The following is a 15,473-nucleotide window of genomic DNA, read 5'->3' on the forward strand; positions in this document are numbered from 1 at the left end:
TTATTTTCTTGTCTACTCAGCATTTCCTAAAACATGCATATGCCTCCTAGAAGTGGGATATTAATGGTAAATTTTCTGAGTCTTTACTATCTAAAATGCCCTAAATCTGCCCTCATATTTCATTGATAGTTTGACTATATCTATAATTTTAGGTTAAAAGTAATTTGTTCCAGATGTTGGAAGACAATGCTCTGTTCATTTTTTAGAAAGTATTTATTATTTATCTGTGATGCTGGGGACTGAACCCAGGGACTTGTGTATACAAGGCAGGCACTCTACCAACTGAGCTATATCCTCAGCCCTTAAGCCTTCATTTTTGCTTTTGGGAAATCTAATCTTATTTTAGTTCGATTTTGAACCCCTTAATTGATGCTTAATTTTCTTTTTTTCCCTCTGGTTTAGAAACTATTGCCTGTCTTCCTTTTTGAATTGTCCGATTTGAACTTTTAACATTATCTTCCTTCTTTTGAATTTATAATATATACTTTAAAAATATTTTAATTTCCAAGACTTCTTTCACTTGTATTCTGTTTTTAAAATATTGTAGTTTTAGTTCACAGATAAAATATCACATTTTCTGAGAACATGTATGGAGATATATATATATGTTTTTTGTTAGCACCAAAATTTGTTTGTTTTTTTTTTTTGCTGTTTTTAATTTATTTTTTTTTCTCTTGTTCATATAAACAGTTTTCTTCATAATTTTCGGTATTTTTGTCAATCTCATATGTATTTGGCCACAAAAGACTCTAAAAGCCCTGTTTGTGGTGAGGCATGAAAGTGATAGGTTTCACCAGCACAGGGTCATTTGGCAAAATATTTGTTACCTTATTCATGATTTAAAGCTTAAATAAGTAACAAATAGCTGATGGGACAGTATTCATAGGTAGACCACATTTTGAGAAGGCTATAGCAGAGTATAGTCAGGGACAAGCCTATTAATGATCAGTTGAAAATTATACACAACAGAAGGGTCAAATCTCCAGGACCCTTGCTTTACTCCATTTGGCCACACAGATATGATGTTTTATAGCCAATATTGTCTCCTATAAGTAGAAGCATGGAGAATTTTTATCTGAAGGAATTAATGGGAGACTGTGAGGTAGAAGGAATGGGCAGGAGATGGGCAAAGGAAAATATGTGTCGACTACAAATTGAGAGGCTGGAGGATAAGAAAGATGTGAAATTAAAAGCATAAAAAAAAAAAGACCCTTTCCCAACCTGCTTTCTTCTGCAGAAGACTATAGAGAATTCTTCCCCAGAGAAACTAAACAACCACAGAGAAAAGGGTGGTACTTCTTAGGTGGTTTCTTGTCCATCCCCTTTTATAGCATCTTTTTGCTGATGACTTTAGGTTTTTCCTTGGATTACTATAGGAGCCATCCAAGTGAGTCTGTGGCCCTAGTAGTTTCATGTCCAGTTCAGCCTTTCATTGTTTCTAGAGTGATCTTAAAATTGAGTTTTCATTTTAACAGTGTGCTATTTACTTTTGATAGCTCCAAGACACTTTCAACGTGTAATTTAAATTTGTCATTGAAATCAGTCTTTTACTATTACCACAGCCCTCCACTTATCCTTCTAACAAAACAAGCTATTTGTAATTTCCAAAGACATCTGCTCACCTTCTTCTTTGCCCTTGTAGATGTTATACCTTCTGCCAGAATTTTTCTTCTGTTGATCTGTTTCTCCTTATCCAGGCTTTCCTCCCATAACAATAACTAACATTTATTGAGTTATCTCGTTTTCGATAACTCTTTATAGGCACTCAATGATGGGGGGATTCTACTATCTTCATTTTACGTATAAAGAAATTTGAGGTATAAGTAGGTTAGATAACTTGCCTTCAGTCACATTACTATTTTTTCCCCCAGTGCTGTGGATCAAACCTAGGACCTCAGGCATTCATTTTAGGCAGGTGCTCCACCACTGAGCTACACCTACAGGCCCACTCAGGTCACTGTTAAGTGACAGATTCACAATCTGTCTTCCAATTTTTTAACTACAACAATATGATTTCCCTTTTCACTCTAGCTAGGTTCTGTTTTTGTACTTATTTGTAGTATGCCATGCTTGATGCCAAATGCAGGTTATTAAATCATGTTCTTACTCTAAGGTGCTTTTAATCTCTACTCTATTCCAATTCTACCTTCCTTAAATTTCCCATAGCAACTTTTGTTGTACCAGCTACCTGGAGAGTCATTTCTGTCTGCAGTTCAAATGTACTATTATGTGAGTTTATAATCCTAATTAGACTATATGCTCCAGAAAGCCAGGACTTTAAAAAATACCTCCCAGCATATTATAAATTGTTACATTCACAATAGATAGCCAGTAAATTCTTGTTCAATAGGGAGTGACTCATATTTTTTTATGAAATGGTGTATATCATACATTAAGGACTCAAGAGCCAGAGATAAAGATTATTAGCCCAACCCCTTAATATTAGTGATGAATAACTGAGGCTTGCAATTGAATAAAATTATTTACTCAATAATAAATAAAATAATATGCCAACTAAGAGACAGCAGATGCTTCCTGATTTCCAAAGGTGATCCATGCAATTATGTGACGGTCAAATAAAATATGGAATTACATTGTAGTACTCTCTTATCTAACCAGTAGTTTTTATACATTAAAATCCGTATGAAGCTGTTCTGTATTATTTTGTCAAATTGGAAGTAGATTAATTAGGTTCTAGAATCACAAACATGCACATATATCAAGATTACAAAAAAACTTCTGGTTTCTTTCTGTTTTTCTGCTTTATGGATGCTGTAGGTAGGATGAAATCAGGGTGGTTATGTTTTTTAAAGGAAAAGAAGGATTGGGTAGCTGCTTTGTTAACTTTGCATTTGTAATTGCGAAATATTCACATCTGATATTATTACAGTCTTAACACTATATCTCATTTTCTATACATCTACATAGAATATTGCCAATTCTGTTATACTTTTATGAGTTTTCTGAAGGCAGTGTTTTCAAAAGAGCCATTCTCTAATATTCCAGACAGAAATATCACAGAAAAATCCAAACATGTTTAGGAAAGGAGCTTATTTTGAAAGTAACATGGTTCTGAGAATAAATTGGTCTGATAGTAAATTTCAAGTATGCCTAAGAAGATCCAATAAATTTTGGTAGGCACCCACACAAATTTCATCCATAGTTTTCTGACACAATTTACAGAACAGGAATCCTGGGACTGAATTACTTGGAAGAGTCCACCAAGTATTAAGAAATATTTTTTTTAAAAAAATTACTCTCAATAAGTTCATTCTTTAATACAGTATGCATTCATTCATCTAATATTTATGAAGAATTTTGTATGTGCCAATTACAGTTCTGGGGCTGGCGATACACCAGTGAATAAAGCAGAGTTTTGAGGATAGTCATATTATCTAACTTAGATTCTTAGAAGGGTAATTGCTGCATTGAGATAGATAAAGAGTAGTTGAAGAGTGGAAAGATGGAAATCAGTAACCATTGCAGTAAACCGAGAAGAACATGCCAATGGCTTGGCATGGAGTATTGGTAGCTTTGGAGACAATGAAAATTTATAAGAGTCATGTTATATTTTGATGTTGTAGGCCCCCCCAAATTTCTTGTGTATTGATTATGGGGTATGGTAGAAAACAAAGTTTGGATCTTAAAATGAGGAAAATTGCAAAGGAAAAATCTTAACATGGAAAGGAGAATTCAGTGGAGAGGTCTTAAGTTAAAAGTAAATGTCAGTCTGGAAATTGTCACGCATGGGAATTGTCATCACATGAGTGGTATTTCAAGCCATGGAATTGATAAGTTCACCAAAGAGATGAATATAGAAAAAAGGTAAGATGATTTTTTTATATGTCTAGAGAATGAGGATCCAAGAAAAAACTAAAAGGAGCAGTCACTGAAATAAAAGGACTAAAAAAGTATGGAAGACTTGTTAAAACCAAACTCTCAAACTATACATACAGTGTTACCCTGTATCACATTTATGGCTTATTTTCATTTAAAAAAATATATCTTGAGGGGAATGGTCAACTATATTATATGTTGCTGATAGATGGAGAAGTTGAAAACTAAAATGGACAGTTTAATAACATGGAAGCTATTGATGGACCCTAACAACAGTAAAAACCTTTAAATGGGATAAGAAAAAAAAATTGGGGAGGAGAGGAAGGGAGACCAAGTATAAAGAAATCTGCAGGTGCCTTATTTTGAAGGAGAAGAGAAATGGGATGGTAGTTAAATTTAGGAATGTGTTTATGGAATGAAGCAGTAAAAATAAAATTGCAATGCACTCAGTGACAGGAATATAGGGATCTGCATCTACTTTAGGATCTGTTTAATGTGAATCCTTTGTTCTTTTTGATAGAGCTTTCTAGATCTGTCAACAAGTAAATATTCATTCATCTGTTGATTAATGGGTATCACCTTTAAGTAGTGCTAGAGAATTGGTAAGAAATACACAATCTCTGTTCTTGGGAAGTTTTTATCTAGTTGGATAAATGGAAAAAACATAACACAACTTGAACAAGTTCAAATTATAGACAGTAAAAAGTTCTCACAGTGTGTGATAACTGCACAAAAATTTGACTACAGTACATAATGCAAAGGAGGTAAGATACCAGGTTTTCTGAGAAGGATGTGAATCAAGTATTTATAAACCTTGAAGAGGAAGAGAATTTGAATTGAGACAGGTAACCTGGTGAACCAATTAACATATAGTGGATTGTGGGGGAGGGGAACCCTAAGGGCTAGAAGAAATAATTTTAATATTGTCAGTTTTAATCCACACATTATACCTTTGCTAAATCTATATTAGTTTCTGCTTGAAATGGCAATGGAATAATTTGTAGGAGTCTAAAAAGGTGGAAATATTTACTGTAGAATGATAGGTATTTTCAGTTGTACACACTTAAGTGTGAACACAAGGAATGAAGCAAAACTGATGCAAGATATATGGGCAGCCCATCTGTACAATAATTGCCATCTGACAACTCCAATCATGGAATATAGTGCCCTGCTAAATCTGAAAGAGCAAGACTTGAGTCTAGATTTGCCATCCTTTTCCTGACCTCCACCCAGCTCCAATTAAATTTCTCCTCTTTTCAGCATTTCCCCATAATCAATCGAGTGAGCTGCTTCCACAGTTGGGGGACACTATGGAAGAGCTTCCTACTTGGGGAGTTCTGCAGCAAGATGAAAAAAATCCTGACACGGCTCTTTCCAGCAGTATTCTCAAAACAAGGAACGTTAACACCTCACGACAGTTTCCTAGTTGGAAAAAACCGGATTGTGTCCGTGCTATCTTTTTGTTTCTGAACAATGGTTGTGAAATCGGATGAAATACACAAGATAACACGGACACAATCCGGGTTTTTCCGCTCAGGTGTACACCGCCTTCAAAACACTCGTTTTCTCTGATAGCCTAATCTCACAATTTTATCTACGCTTGTTGAACTACTTAAAATATCCCACACCGCCATTCTGGTCCCAAACATCTTGGACTCTTTGGAACTGCCACAGAAAAACTCAGGAAGAGCTCACGGGAAGTAACCGGCCGGCCGACCAGCTTGGGCGGAGGCAGCCGGAACGCGCCTATCCCTTTCCTCCGCTCTCTATGGTTAGGCGTAAAGCCCCGCCTCTGCACTGACCGATTTCTATTCTTCGACGCCTGCGCCAGGCGAGGAGGTAGTTCCGGTTCCGGCGTGGTTAATTTCATTCTTGGCGTTCAGTTGTCGCGGTTGGTGGGCAGTAAGGGAGGCAAGATGCTGCGGAATCTGCTGGTAAGTAGCTGCTCGGTTTGCTTTAGTAATGAGCATGGGAGCCGAGAGTGGAGGCCGAGGGACTGTGACCCAAACTCTCCTGGAAGTGGAGCAGAAGACGTCTTCTGAAGTCACCTTGGTCCGTGTCCTTTTCGCCCGACCTTTTTCCCCATTCGTTCCTTCCCTTAGCCCATGGCCGTTGCGGGGTGCGGAGGGAAGAGGCTGAGAAGCTGGACAGAATTGCGGGTTAGACCACCTTGGGTTCTTAGCCACTGCTTCTAATGAATGGGTCACTGAAGAGGTTGTAGCTGATGTGAGTAAAATCAAGGTTCCTGGTGAAAAACTTCTGACAACGGGAAACACTAGGGTTCCTCTGCTACTAAAGGTTATAAATTTCAATGATTCTGAGCTTACGAGCTCCAGAGGCTATTTTAAAAACTTAAGTCATCCGGTTTTGGATAGGACTTTGGGAAGCAGTCCCTTCCGGCGGTTCTGCGTTGCCCCCCAGGCCTCTATCTTCCGACTTTGAGTATATGAAATGTTTTCCAAAAATTTGAAAAAATAGCAGTGATCATTTTCTTTTGTAGTTATTTAACCGTGTCTTACTTAGCTTCTCAATACCATTTATTTTAGAAAGTGGAATACATGTTTATTTCGTTATTTAAACTAAGTATGTAATGCAAGTTTTTTTGCGGGGTGGTGGAAGGATTGTGCCGGGGATTGAACTCGGGGGCACTCAATCACTGAACCACATCCCCAGCACAATTTTATATATTATTTAGAGACAGGGTCTCACCGAGTTACCTATCGCCTTGCCATTGTTGAGGCTGGTTTTGAACTCGCGGACCTCCTGCTCAGCCTCGGGAGCCACTGGGATTACAGGCGTCAGCCAAATCTGCGCCCGGCATGTAATGCAAGTTTTTTTTTTTTTTTTTTTTAATATCTATTAAAAATTTCTTAGGAGGCTGGGAGTGGTAGAGCACTTGGCTGGCATGCATAAGGTCCAGGTTTGAGCCCAGCACCACACACCCACACTAAAAATCTTAAGAAAAATGTAAGAACGTTTTGATTAATTAGGAATGTTATTGGTTTATTTTGCTGTCTAGTAATTGATTCTTCATATGGAAGGGTATTAAATGGAAACATTTGAGTTTAGACTATTTTAGTTAACCATTTATTTCTGTAATATTTATATATTAATATATTTTCCTTAAGGATTATAAAAAGCTACTGATTGAATTCAGCCAAAGATATGAATATGATCTTTGGAGACTGCAGAATGTAATATATGAAGAACAGAGCAGAGGATGGACAGCAAATTGAAAAATCTGGATGCTGGTCCATAAACTTTATTGTTGATAAATCAGATATGCTTCAAGACTCATTTCCTTCTATAATATTAAATATTGAAAGTGATTTCTTCTCAAGGTTTCTTTAGGCTCTAAATCTGTTTAATGTTTGTGGATTTTCCGTTTCAGCGTTTTCGTCAGATTGCCCAAAGGACCATCAGCACTGCTTCACGCAGACATTTTGAAAATAAAGTTCCAGAGAAACAAAAGCTGTTTCAGGTACTGAAATATTTTATAGGAGATTGTTACTTGTAGTAATTAGAGTACCAAAAAGTTGAAATGAGAAGTAAATCTGGAGAGTCTGCTGTAAGAGGTCCTCCTGTATTAGCAAAAGAATGATAAGAAATTGTTGGTAGCTAACTGAGCATTTGCTATACCCAAGAGGCCCTTGAGCAATTAGAAAAAAATGAGTGAAGAAAGGTATAGATCAATGATAAATTGTTTTGGAGGAGTTCATTAGCATTCTTTAGGGAGTAATTGCATAGGAGCATAAAGAGAGACCACAGAAAGGACCCAGAAACACAGCAAGTATTATATAGAAATTTAATATATGTTGAATGCTATAGCCACAGGAAAGGATGCAATAAATTAGTATTGACAAAAATAACTATTTTAAAGAAAGGAAGGTTAGATTCCTTCTACATAGTATACTAAGAAAATAAATTACATATGTAAATGTTTTCCCTCAAAAAATTATATTTATAATCTTAGGGGAAGTCTTCTAAGTTAATCTTTATAAAACTGAGAAGCAGTAAAGAAGAAAAATTGCATGGTTTGGTGATTTAAAATTTATTTATAGTTAACCAAAGACAAGGCACAAAGTGAGAGCAAAATGTCAAAATATAGCAAAAGGTTAATGTCCTTAATATACAAAGAACTTCTATGAATCAATAAGAAATACAGGTTTAATTCATCACAGCCACCAGCCAAGAAAGAGATGCATACTCCTTTGGAGCACTGGAATAGGTGCTAGGCACCATTTACCTTACTGCCTCTCTGCCGTAGTTGCATTCTAGATAGGTAGAAGCATTGTTGGCCATGGATTGTGCCTTTGCCTGGAAACAAAACATGGTCTGTCCTCTAGAGAATCACTATTGGTTGAGCGTGCCCTGCCTAAACATGGAGTAGGAGTATTACTATGCTATGGTAGGTGGGACTCAGACCTTCGAAGTCATTTTCTTCCTCTCATAGATTTATTGTAGATCAGCTCAGTCATTTCAGTGTCACCAGGAAATTGTCTTGGCTTGGTGTGGTGGTTCACGCCTGTAATCCCAGTAACCCCAGTAATTTAGGAGGCTGAGGCAGAAGGATTGTAAGTTTGAGTCCATCCTCAGCAATTTAGCAGAATAAAATAAAAAGGACTGGGGATGTGCCTCTATGACGAGTGACCCTGGGTTTAATTCTCAGTACCACAAAAAAAGAAAAAGAAAAAAAAAATGGTCCTATCCCTGAGCCCTCACCCCTCAGGTTGTGTAGTTCATGGGACTGCCCTAGTTTAACCTGTTCCTAGAACTGAAACAACAGTAGGTTCTATTAAAATAAACAAACATGAATTTAAAAAAATTAAAAATTGCTACTGCCCCCATCTGACTGGCAAGATTTTAGGAAACTTTGAAATAGGTTATGTTAACCAGGAATGGGAGATGTATGTATTCATCTACCATACCTTTATAATAGCAGTAAAGTTGGTACAAAAGTTTTAGAGGGTATATGAAAGTATTATTAAAAAGAAATTACATACCTTGTCATCTAGGAAGCCTACTTTTAAGACTGTTTCCTTCAGAAATAATTGTGTAAGTATGTGAAAATGGGAATGAGGATCTTAATTTAGGGAGGAAAAAACCCTAAAACCTGACAACCTAAATATCCATTAAGAAGATTAACTAATTCAGGTTAAGATATTTTGGCATAGTGGAATACCATGTAGCCATTGAAAAGAATAAGATAGGTTTGACGTACTGAGCAAAAAGAAATAGTGTATGGCAGATGGTTATATAGCATAACCTCATTTTGTGTGTTAAGTTTGTGTATAAGAATTAATGATGTAAGCATTAAAAGAGATCTATATCATACTGTGAATAGTGACTATCTCTTGGGAAAAGGCCTAGGGGAGTAGAACAATTTAACAGATTAGGAAAACAGAAAAGATTAACAAAATTGAGCTGTTAGGCAAACTTTCATTGCTTTTTTTTTTTTTTTAAACTAAGAAGAAAAATAGACAAATAAATACAATCAGAAATTTAAAAAAGACATGACAACCGAGACCACATAAATGCAAAGGACCCTAAGAGACTACTTTGAAAAATTACATGACCACAGATTGGATAACCTAAAAGAAATGTATAAATTCCCAGATACACAGCCTATCATTTGAACCAGGAAGATGCAGAAAATATAAACAGACCAATGATAAGTATAGAGATTGACCCAATAATGAAAAGTCCACCATCAAAGAAAAATTCGGGCCCTAATGGTTTCATTATTGAATTTTACCCAACATTTAAAGAACTGGTTGCCAATTCTCAAGTTGTAGAAGAACTGAGCTGGGCACGGTGGTGCACGCCTGTAATCCCAGCAGTGATAAAAAAAAATGTGTATACCATACCACATAAAATTAAAATATTTTATTTAACAGATACACTGAATATCTATTCTGTGCCAGAAGCTGGAAGAGATGCTCGGCTTATAAAATTTAGGATTATAAACCAAAATCCCATGCCTGTCCCCTTTATTTTTTAGGATTAAAAAAGTTTTTATTAGTATATTATAGTTCTACATAATATTGGGGTTCATTTTGACATAATCACACATGCGTGGAATTTGCTCCACTTTGCTCCTCTTTCCCTTCTCTCCTATTACTACTGGTTTTCCTCCCATTTATTTATACATATGTATATGTTTTTAAATTGGTCCTTTACTGATATACATAAAGTTGAAATTCACTAAGGTATATTCTTATATTTACATAGCCTACTTTAATTTGCTCAATTTCATTTTGCCCTTCTTCCCTTTTCCAGCCCCCCCAACCCCACCCCCCTGCCAGTTCCCTTCCTCTTCTCCACTGATCTCCCTTCTATTTTCATGTAATCTTCCCCACTCCCCTTCCTTATTTTGTTTAGCTTCCACATATGAAAGAAAACATTCAGCCTTTGAATTTCTGAGTCTAGCTTCCATCCATTTCCATCCAGCAAATGACATAATTTCATTCTTTATGGCTGAGTAGAATTCCATTGAGAAATCTCCATACTGTTCTCCAAAGTGGCTGTGCTAATTTATAGTCCCAAGAATATATCAGTGAATTTTTTCCCCTACATCCTTGCCAGCATTTGTTGTTATTTGTGTTCTTTATGATTGCCATCCTAACTGGAGCAAGATAAAATCTCAGTGTAGATTAGATTTGCATTTCCCTGATTGCTAGGGATGTTGAATTTTTTTTTATATATATTTGTTGGCCATTTGTATTTCTTCTTTTGAGAAGTGTCTGTTTAGTTCTTTTGCCTGTTTGTTAATTGGGTTGGTTTCTTAGTGGTAAGTTTTTTGAGTTCTATATACTGGATATTATTTATCAGAGATCCCTGTTTCCACTTTTAAGAAGAACTTTCTACAACTAAATCTAAAATATGGTGATTAAAATAAGAAAGTTAACTTTAAGGAGTTCATATTTTAAAAATAGTAGCAGAGAATAATCAAAATTGGAGCCCTATTAGATTTGTGATATTTAAATATTTAAATTCCATGGTTTTAAGGAGTTGTTTCATTTTATATGAATGATTAATCTTTTGAAACTTAGTTGAAAACAAGAGACACATTTATTAATCTCTTTTTTCTTTTAACCTAGGAGGATAATGGAATTCCAGTGCATCTAAAGGGTGGAGTAGCTGATGCCCTGCTGTATAGAGCCACCATGGTTCTTACAGTTGGTGGTAAGACATTTGGAATATTTGATTGTTCATAGTTAAGTAATAGTAATGTTATCAGGAGGCTCTGGAGCTTGTTTTTTTGGCCAAAAAACATTCATTCTACGTTCTATAGCAAGGGCTTTTGAATATTTTTACTGTGATGAATAACACATCTTAACTCATGCATACATATTTATGATGAAAACAAAACTATTATACAACAATATTTAATTTTTACTTATACAAAGTCCTATGATGATTTTTCAACGTATTAGGCAGGTCCATTAGTTAATATGAGCAGGCATGTCACAAGTTGGTGTAGTAGGAGCATAGTTAGGAATTTGAATGATTGCTGTTTGGGGAAGGAAGGAAACAATATTTCTGTAGTTACTGTGTCTTCATCATTTTGATCAGAATGCCACATACTTGAATTTTTATAACCCTTGAATGGGGTCTTTCATGTGTCCTTATTTTAAGAATGAGAAAATTACATTAGTCATCCAAGATAACATTGCTTCTATGTGGAAAAGCTGGGATGGATTTGAACTCTTAATTACAAAGTCCTTATGCTCATGCTAAGGTAACTTCTTTTAACTTGAATACATTTAAAAGTAGGTGGGGTATTTATGGATTAAGACAAAAACCAGTTAGTGACATTTGGATTTTCTTAGTAAGATAATGTCCTATGTTCTTTTCAGAATATAATTATTTCTTAGACATTCTGGTAATAAGTTTTTAAAAATATAACTTCTTATATTAGCTGTTTTGTTATTTTAAAATCTCATTATTCATCTTTGGTTTTATGTCGATAACTTCAGGGAATACATGCATATTTTGACAGACACCTTCCTTTTTTTGTCTTTTGAATCATTTTTAGCATTTCTCAGGCAATGTTAGGTTAATATGGAAATAACCTTTATGTATATTCTTAGTCTCATTCTTAAAACAGTTTACATTTATTATTGACAGAATACATTTTTTAAAAACAGCCAACCTTTTTTTAAAAATATTTAGTTTTTAGTTTTAGGTGGATACAATATCTTTATTTTACACTTATGTGGTGCTGAGGATTGAACCCAGTGCCTTGTGCATGCTTAGGTGAGCACTCCACCACTGAGCCACAACCTCAGTCTCAGCCAACCTTTTTTTAAATATTTATTGTTTAGTTAGAGGTGAACACAATCTCTTTATTTTATTTTTATGTGGTGCCGAGGATTGAACCCAGTTCCTCACACATGCTTGGTGAGCACTCTACCTGTGAGCCACAACCTCAGCCCAAGAACATATTTTTGTATAGAAGTTAATATTAAAACTAATGAAATGTATTTTACATATATTTATTTTAAAATTTTGCCAGTATCAATCAAAATACATTAATGCAATCTTAATGCCATCTTTGCCATATAATTTTTGAGCTGGAATGTGAAGCTTACATTCATTTAAATTCAGAATTTCTTGTAAGTTGTTTTGCTTGTTTTTCAGGAACAGCTTATGCCATATATGAGTTGGCCAAGGCTTCTTTTCCCAAGAAGCAGGATTGACTTCAGTCTTCTCAGCAATCATTTGGTTCAGTTTAATTCAGCTCTCTATGGACCGGTACTCTGATAAATAACAGAGCTCTTCTTTGGGGATCAATATTTATTGACTTGTACTAACTGCCACCAATAAAGCAGTCTTTACCATGCTTTGTCTTGTTTTTATGACTTAAGGGTAAATTACACCAATAATCCAGGTTTTGATTAGCACTTACAAATCTTAGGTAAGAAGCAAAAAAATGATTCTTTTGTCCTTAAGCTTGTATAGATCACCATTCATTTGATGGTATTATAGTGAAGTTTTGCTTTTAGCACCTGAGAACTATACAGTGAATGGTCTTAATTTCAGTTAAGCCTAACACTTTCAAGCATATTGCTTTCTTTTTTTCCCCCTTCTGCTGGAACCTGGGCATAGTAGAATCAAATTATATTTGGACCCTAGGATCTTAAGTTTGTTTTATGTCAGAGTGTGTTTAAATATTGTATGTATTCCATGGTTTAGACTTGGGCTTTAATAGAATGACTGTAAAAGAATTTAGGATTTTTTTCTCATACTCAGAATTGGTTTTTACTATGTTAATCTATGATATTAAGTATAAAGTAGTTTGTTTCCAAAAGTTATCTTCTGAAGGAACATAGGGAGTCAAAGTTTGTTATAGTCTCCTCTGCAAGGTATAGATTTGTAGTACTAAATGAAATTGGGATTTAGTTGAGTCTGGGGGAAAGCTACGAGGAAGAGCTTTATATTAAGAAAAATATGTTTGGAAAAATTGAGTCATTTTTTGTTATTAAAACATTGATGCTTATGGTACAGATCTTAAGAGAGTAACCAATTACAAATTTTTAGCGTTAAACCTCTGAGGTTGAAAGGATTTGGGTGGCCAATTTTCTGCCTGCATACTTTTGAGGGGAGTGGAATAAACATGGTTAGACATGTGTAAAAACTGAAGAAGTTGCAAAATTGGGCTGGAATTTGAGCTAATTCAGTACTCAAGAGCAAAAAAGTAATCAATGATAATATTTTGAAATAAACTACAGTATTTTATAAAGAAAAATTTAACTTTTGTGAATGTGATTTAAAATTTTTTAATGATGTAATGTGAAGGACACTTGTGGGAAAGAAAAACAGCTTGATTATTCTGTATAACCTTCATCTCTTGAAAATGTGACAGGTGCTTTACTATATATCTGGCTTAAACCAGTAAAACAATATATAAAATACTTCTAGTAAGTTTTTTTTATGCCAAAATATTCTTTTTGGGCTATGTTAGCATCGATAGGATTAGGTAAACTTAAGTGTTGAAGAGACTTAAAAAATCTTAGGCTAACTACTTGCCCTTCACCTTAAAATTCTGCATTGTAAGCATAGGTAGAGTTGGAGGTAAGGGTGAAGGGCAAGATCCCAGAAGTGGTTGCTAGACAGAATCCCATGTAAATGTCTGCTCACTTCATAGCATTCAGAAAGAGAACTACTATTGATACATTTTAGAGATTAGCCCAGAATCCATGAAAGGAGTCTATAAGTTGTGCCGCAGTCTGGCTGGGCACAAAATAACCGGGCCACCACAAAAGCCTTGTAGATTCAAACAGCAGCTCTTTATTCCGGAACTGTCACCGGCACTCTACACGCACGTTCTGGGGAAAATACACTGCCTCTACCAGGCTCCGCGCACCAATTCTCTCAGAACTCCGCGAGAACTCAAAGGGAACTCCAGGAGCAGGCGCCTGAGGCAGCAGGATACGCCCTGAACCCGGAGCCACCCTAATCCCTAAGCAGGGTCACCTTTCAACCAAAACTATCAAACATTCATGCAGTGTCACTGCAAATGACCTGGGTCCAAGGCAAGCCCATTTCCACAATGGAGAGTCCTCCCTCTAAGCAACATTGGGTAGGCTGACAAGGAAATTGCCATTCGTCATTCCTACTTGGCTATGGCTCTCAGCAAAGTTGTATTGAAAAATGCAGGAAGCAGTGACCATTGTTACAATCTCAAATCTTGATCCTTTTGGGTTCATAAGCATGATGATTGGGTGTTCATACTGTATGTTTTGAGATTTGCCTCCCTCCAAATCTTGTTAAGATGTCAGCACCTTACCTGTCTGATGTAAAAAAAAAAAAAAAAAATTAAAAATTTCAAGTCTTTCCAGTATATCATACCAGTTTGATTAAATATTGACTGGGCTGTGTTGATAGTTCACTGTTAATAGCAATGTGTGCAAATATGAAAACGTAGAGACTCCTGTCTCCCTGTGCAGTCTCTTTAAAAGAGTGGTTAGTACTGTTTCCAGTGCCATCATTCAGTTTTTCATTGATCTCTAATTGGATGTCTGCCCTACCTGTAGAGCCTTATCTCTTCTTCCATCTTGTATTTGAAATGCAGTCTCAGTACTGTCACCACTGAGACTTCTTTCTGGTGCATACCATCCTTATTTTTTCTTACACACTTGGGGATGCTCCCCAGATTGTACTGTAAACTTGGGCTCCTCCCATGTTTCAACATGCACCAAGTGTTCCCTGTACTCATTTCCATCAAGAGTTTTCATCCCTTTGAATTAGAATTGACGAGACCAGAAACCATTGTAACTGGTTAGTTTCAAACCTTGGAATTCCCTAAGTAGGTAACCTTGCTAAGTCTTTTCCTCATCAGTATAGGCCTGACACATTCAGTATAGGCCTGACATATCCCAGGTGTGCATGGTGTGTGTATATGTGTGTATAAATAATTTGTGTGTGTGTGTGTGTGTGTGTGTGTATGGTACTGGGGATTAAATCCAGAGATGGTTCTACCACAACACTACATCTCCAACCCTTGTTATTTTTTATTTTGAGACAAGATCTCAATAACTTGCCCACACCAATCTCAAACTTGTGCACCTGCCTCAGGTTCTTAAGTGGCTGGAATTGTAGGTGTAGGCCACTGCATCCTGCTAAACATTTGA

At 35.9% G+C, this 15,473-nt stretch overlaps 1 protein-coding gene and 1 non-coding gene across 3 annotated transcripts; both read left to right on the forward strand.

Moving 5' to 3' along the window:
• The first annotated feature begins 5,622 nt into the window (after positions 1–5,622).
• Positions 5,623–12,682, forward strand: LOC107153341 (cytochrome c oxidase subunit 7A2, mitochondrial). Of its 2 annotated transcripts, none has more exons than XM_015498879.2 (4): positions 5,623–5,771; positions 7,229–7,318; positions 10,938–11,022; positions 12,481–12,682. In XM_015498879.2, the coding sequence occupies exons 1-4, from the start codon at positions 5,754–5,756 to the stop codon at positions 12,537–12,539; spliced, it is 252 nt and encodes an 83-aa protein (XP_015354365.1). In that variant the 5' UTR covers positions 5,623–5,753; the 3' UTR covers positions 12,540–12,682. The 2 variants fall into 2 exon arrangements, with proteins under 2 accessions (XP_015354365.1, XP_048656683.1); XM_048800726.1 differs by lacking the exon at positions 5,623–5,771 and adding an exon at positions 5,928–5,996.
• Positions 12,683–14,533: 1,851 nt separating this feature from the next.
• Positions 14,534–14,639, forward strand: LOC125616088. The gene has a single exon (XR_007346709.1). It is a non-coding gene; the product is annotated as a small nucleolar RNA U13 (small nucleolar RNA).
• The last annotated feature ends 834 nt before the right edge of the window (positions 14,640–15,473 follow it).

This window comes from Marmota marmota, unplaced genomic scaffold (assembly GCF_001458135.2).
Source record: "Marmota marmota marmota unplaced genomic scaffold, marMar, whole genome shotgun sequence".
Taxonomy (NCBI): Eukaryota; Metazoa; Chordata; class Mammalia; order Rodentia; family Sciuridae; genus Marmota; species Marmota marmota.

Coding starts and splice junctions, on each gene's coding strand:
- LOC107153341 (XM_048800726.1), top strand. CDS start 5,943: ATGGCCGTTGCGGGGTGCGGAGGGAAGAGGCTGAGAAGCTGGACAGAA. Junction 7,319..10,937: donor AGAAACAAAAGCTGTTTCAG/GTACTGAAATAT, acceptor CTTTTAACCTAG/GAGGATAATGGAATTCCAGT. Junction 11,023..12,480: donor CATGGTTCTTACAGTTGGTG/GTAAGACATTTG, acceptor CTTGTTTTTCAG/GAACAGCTTATGCCATATAT.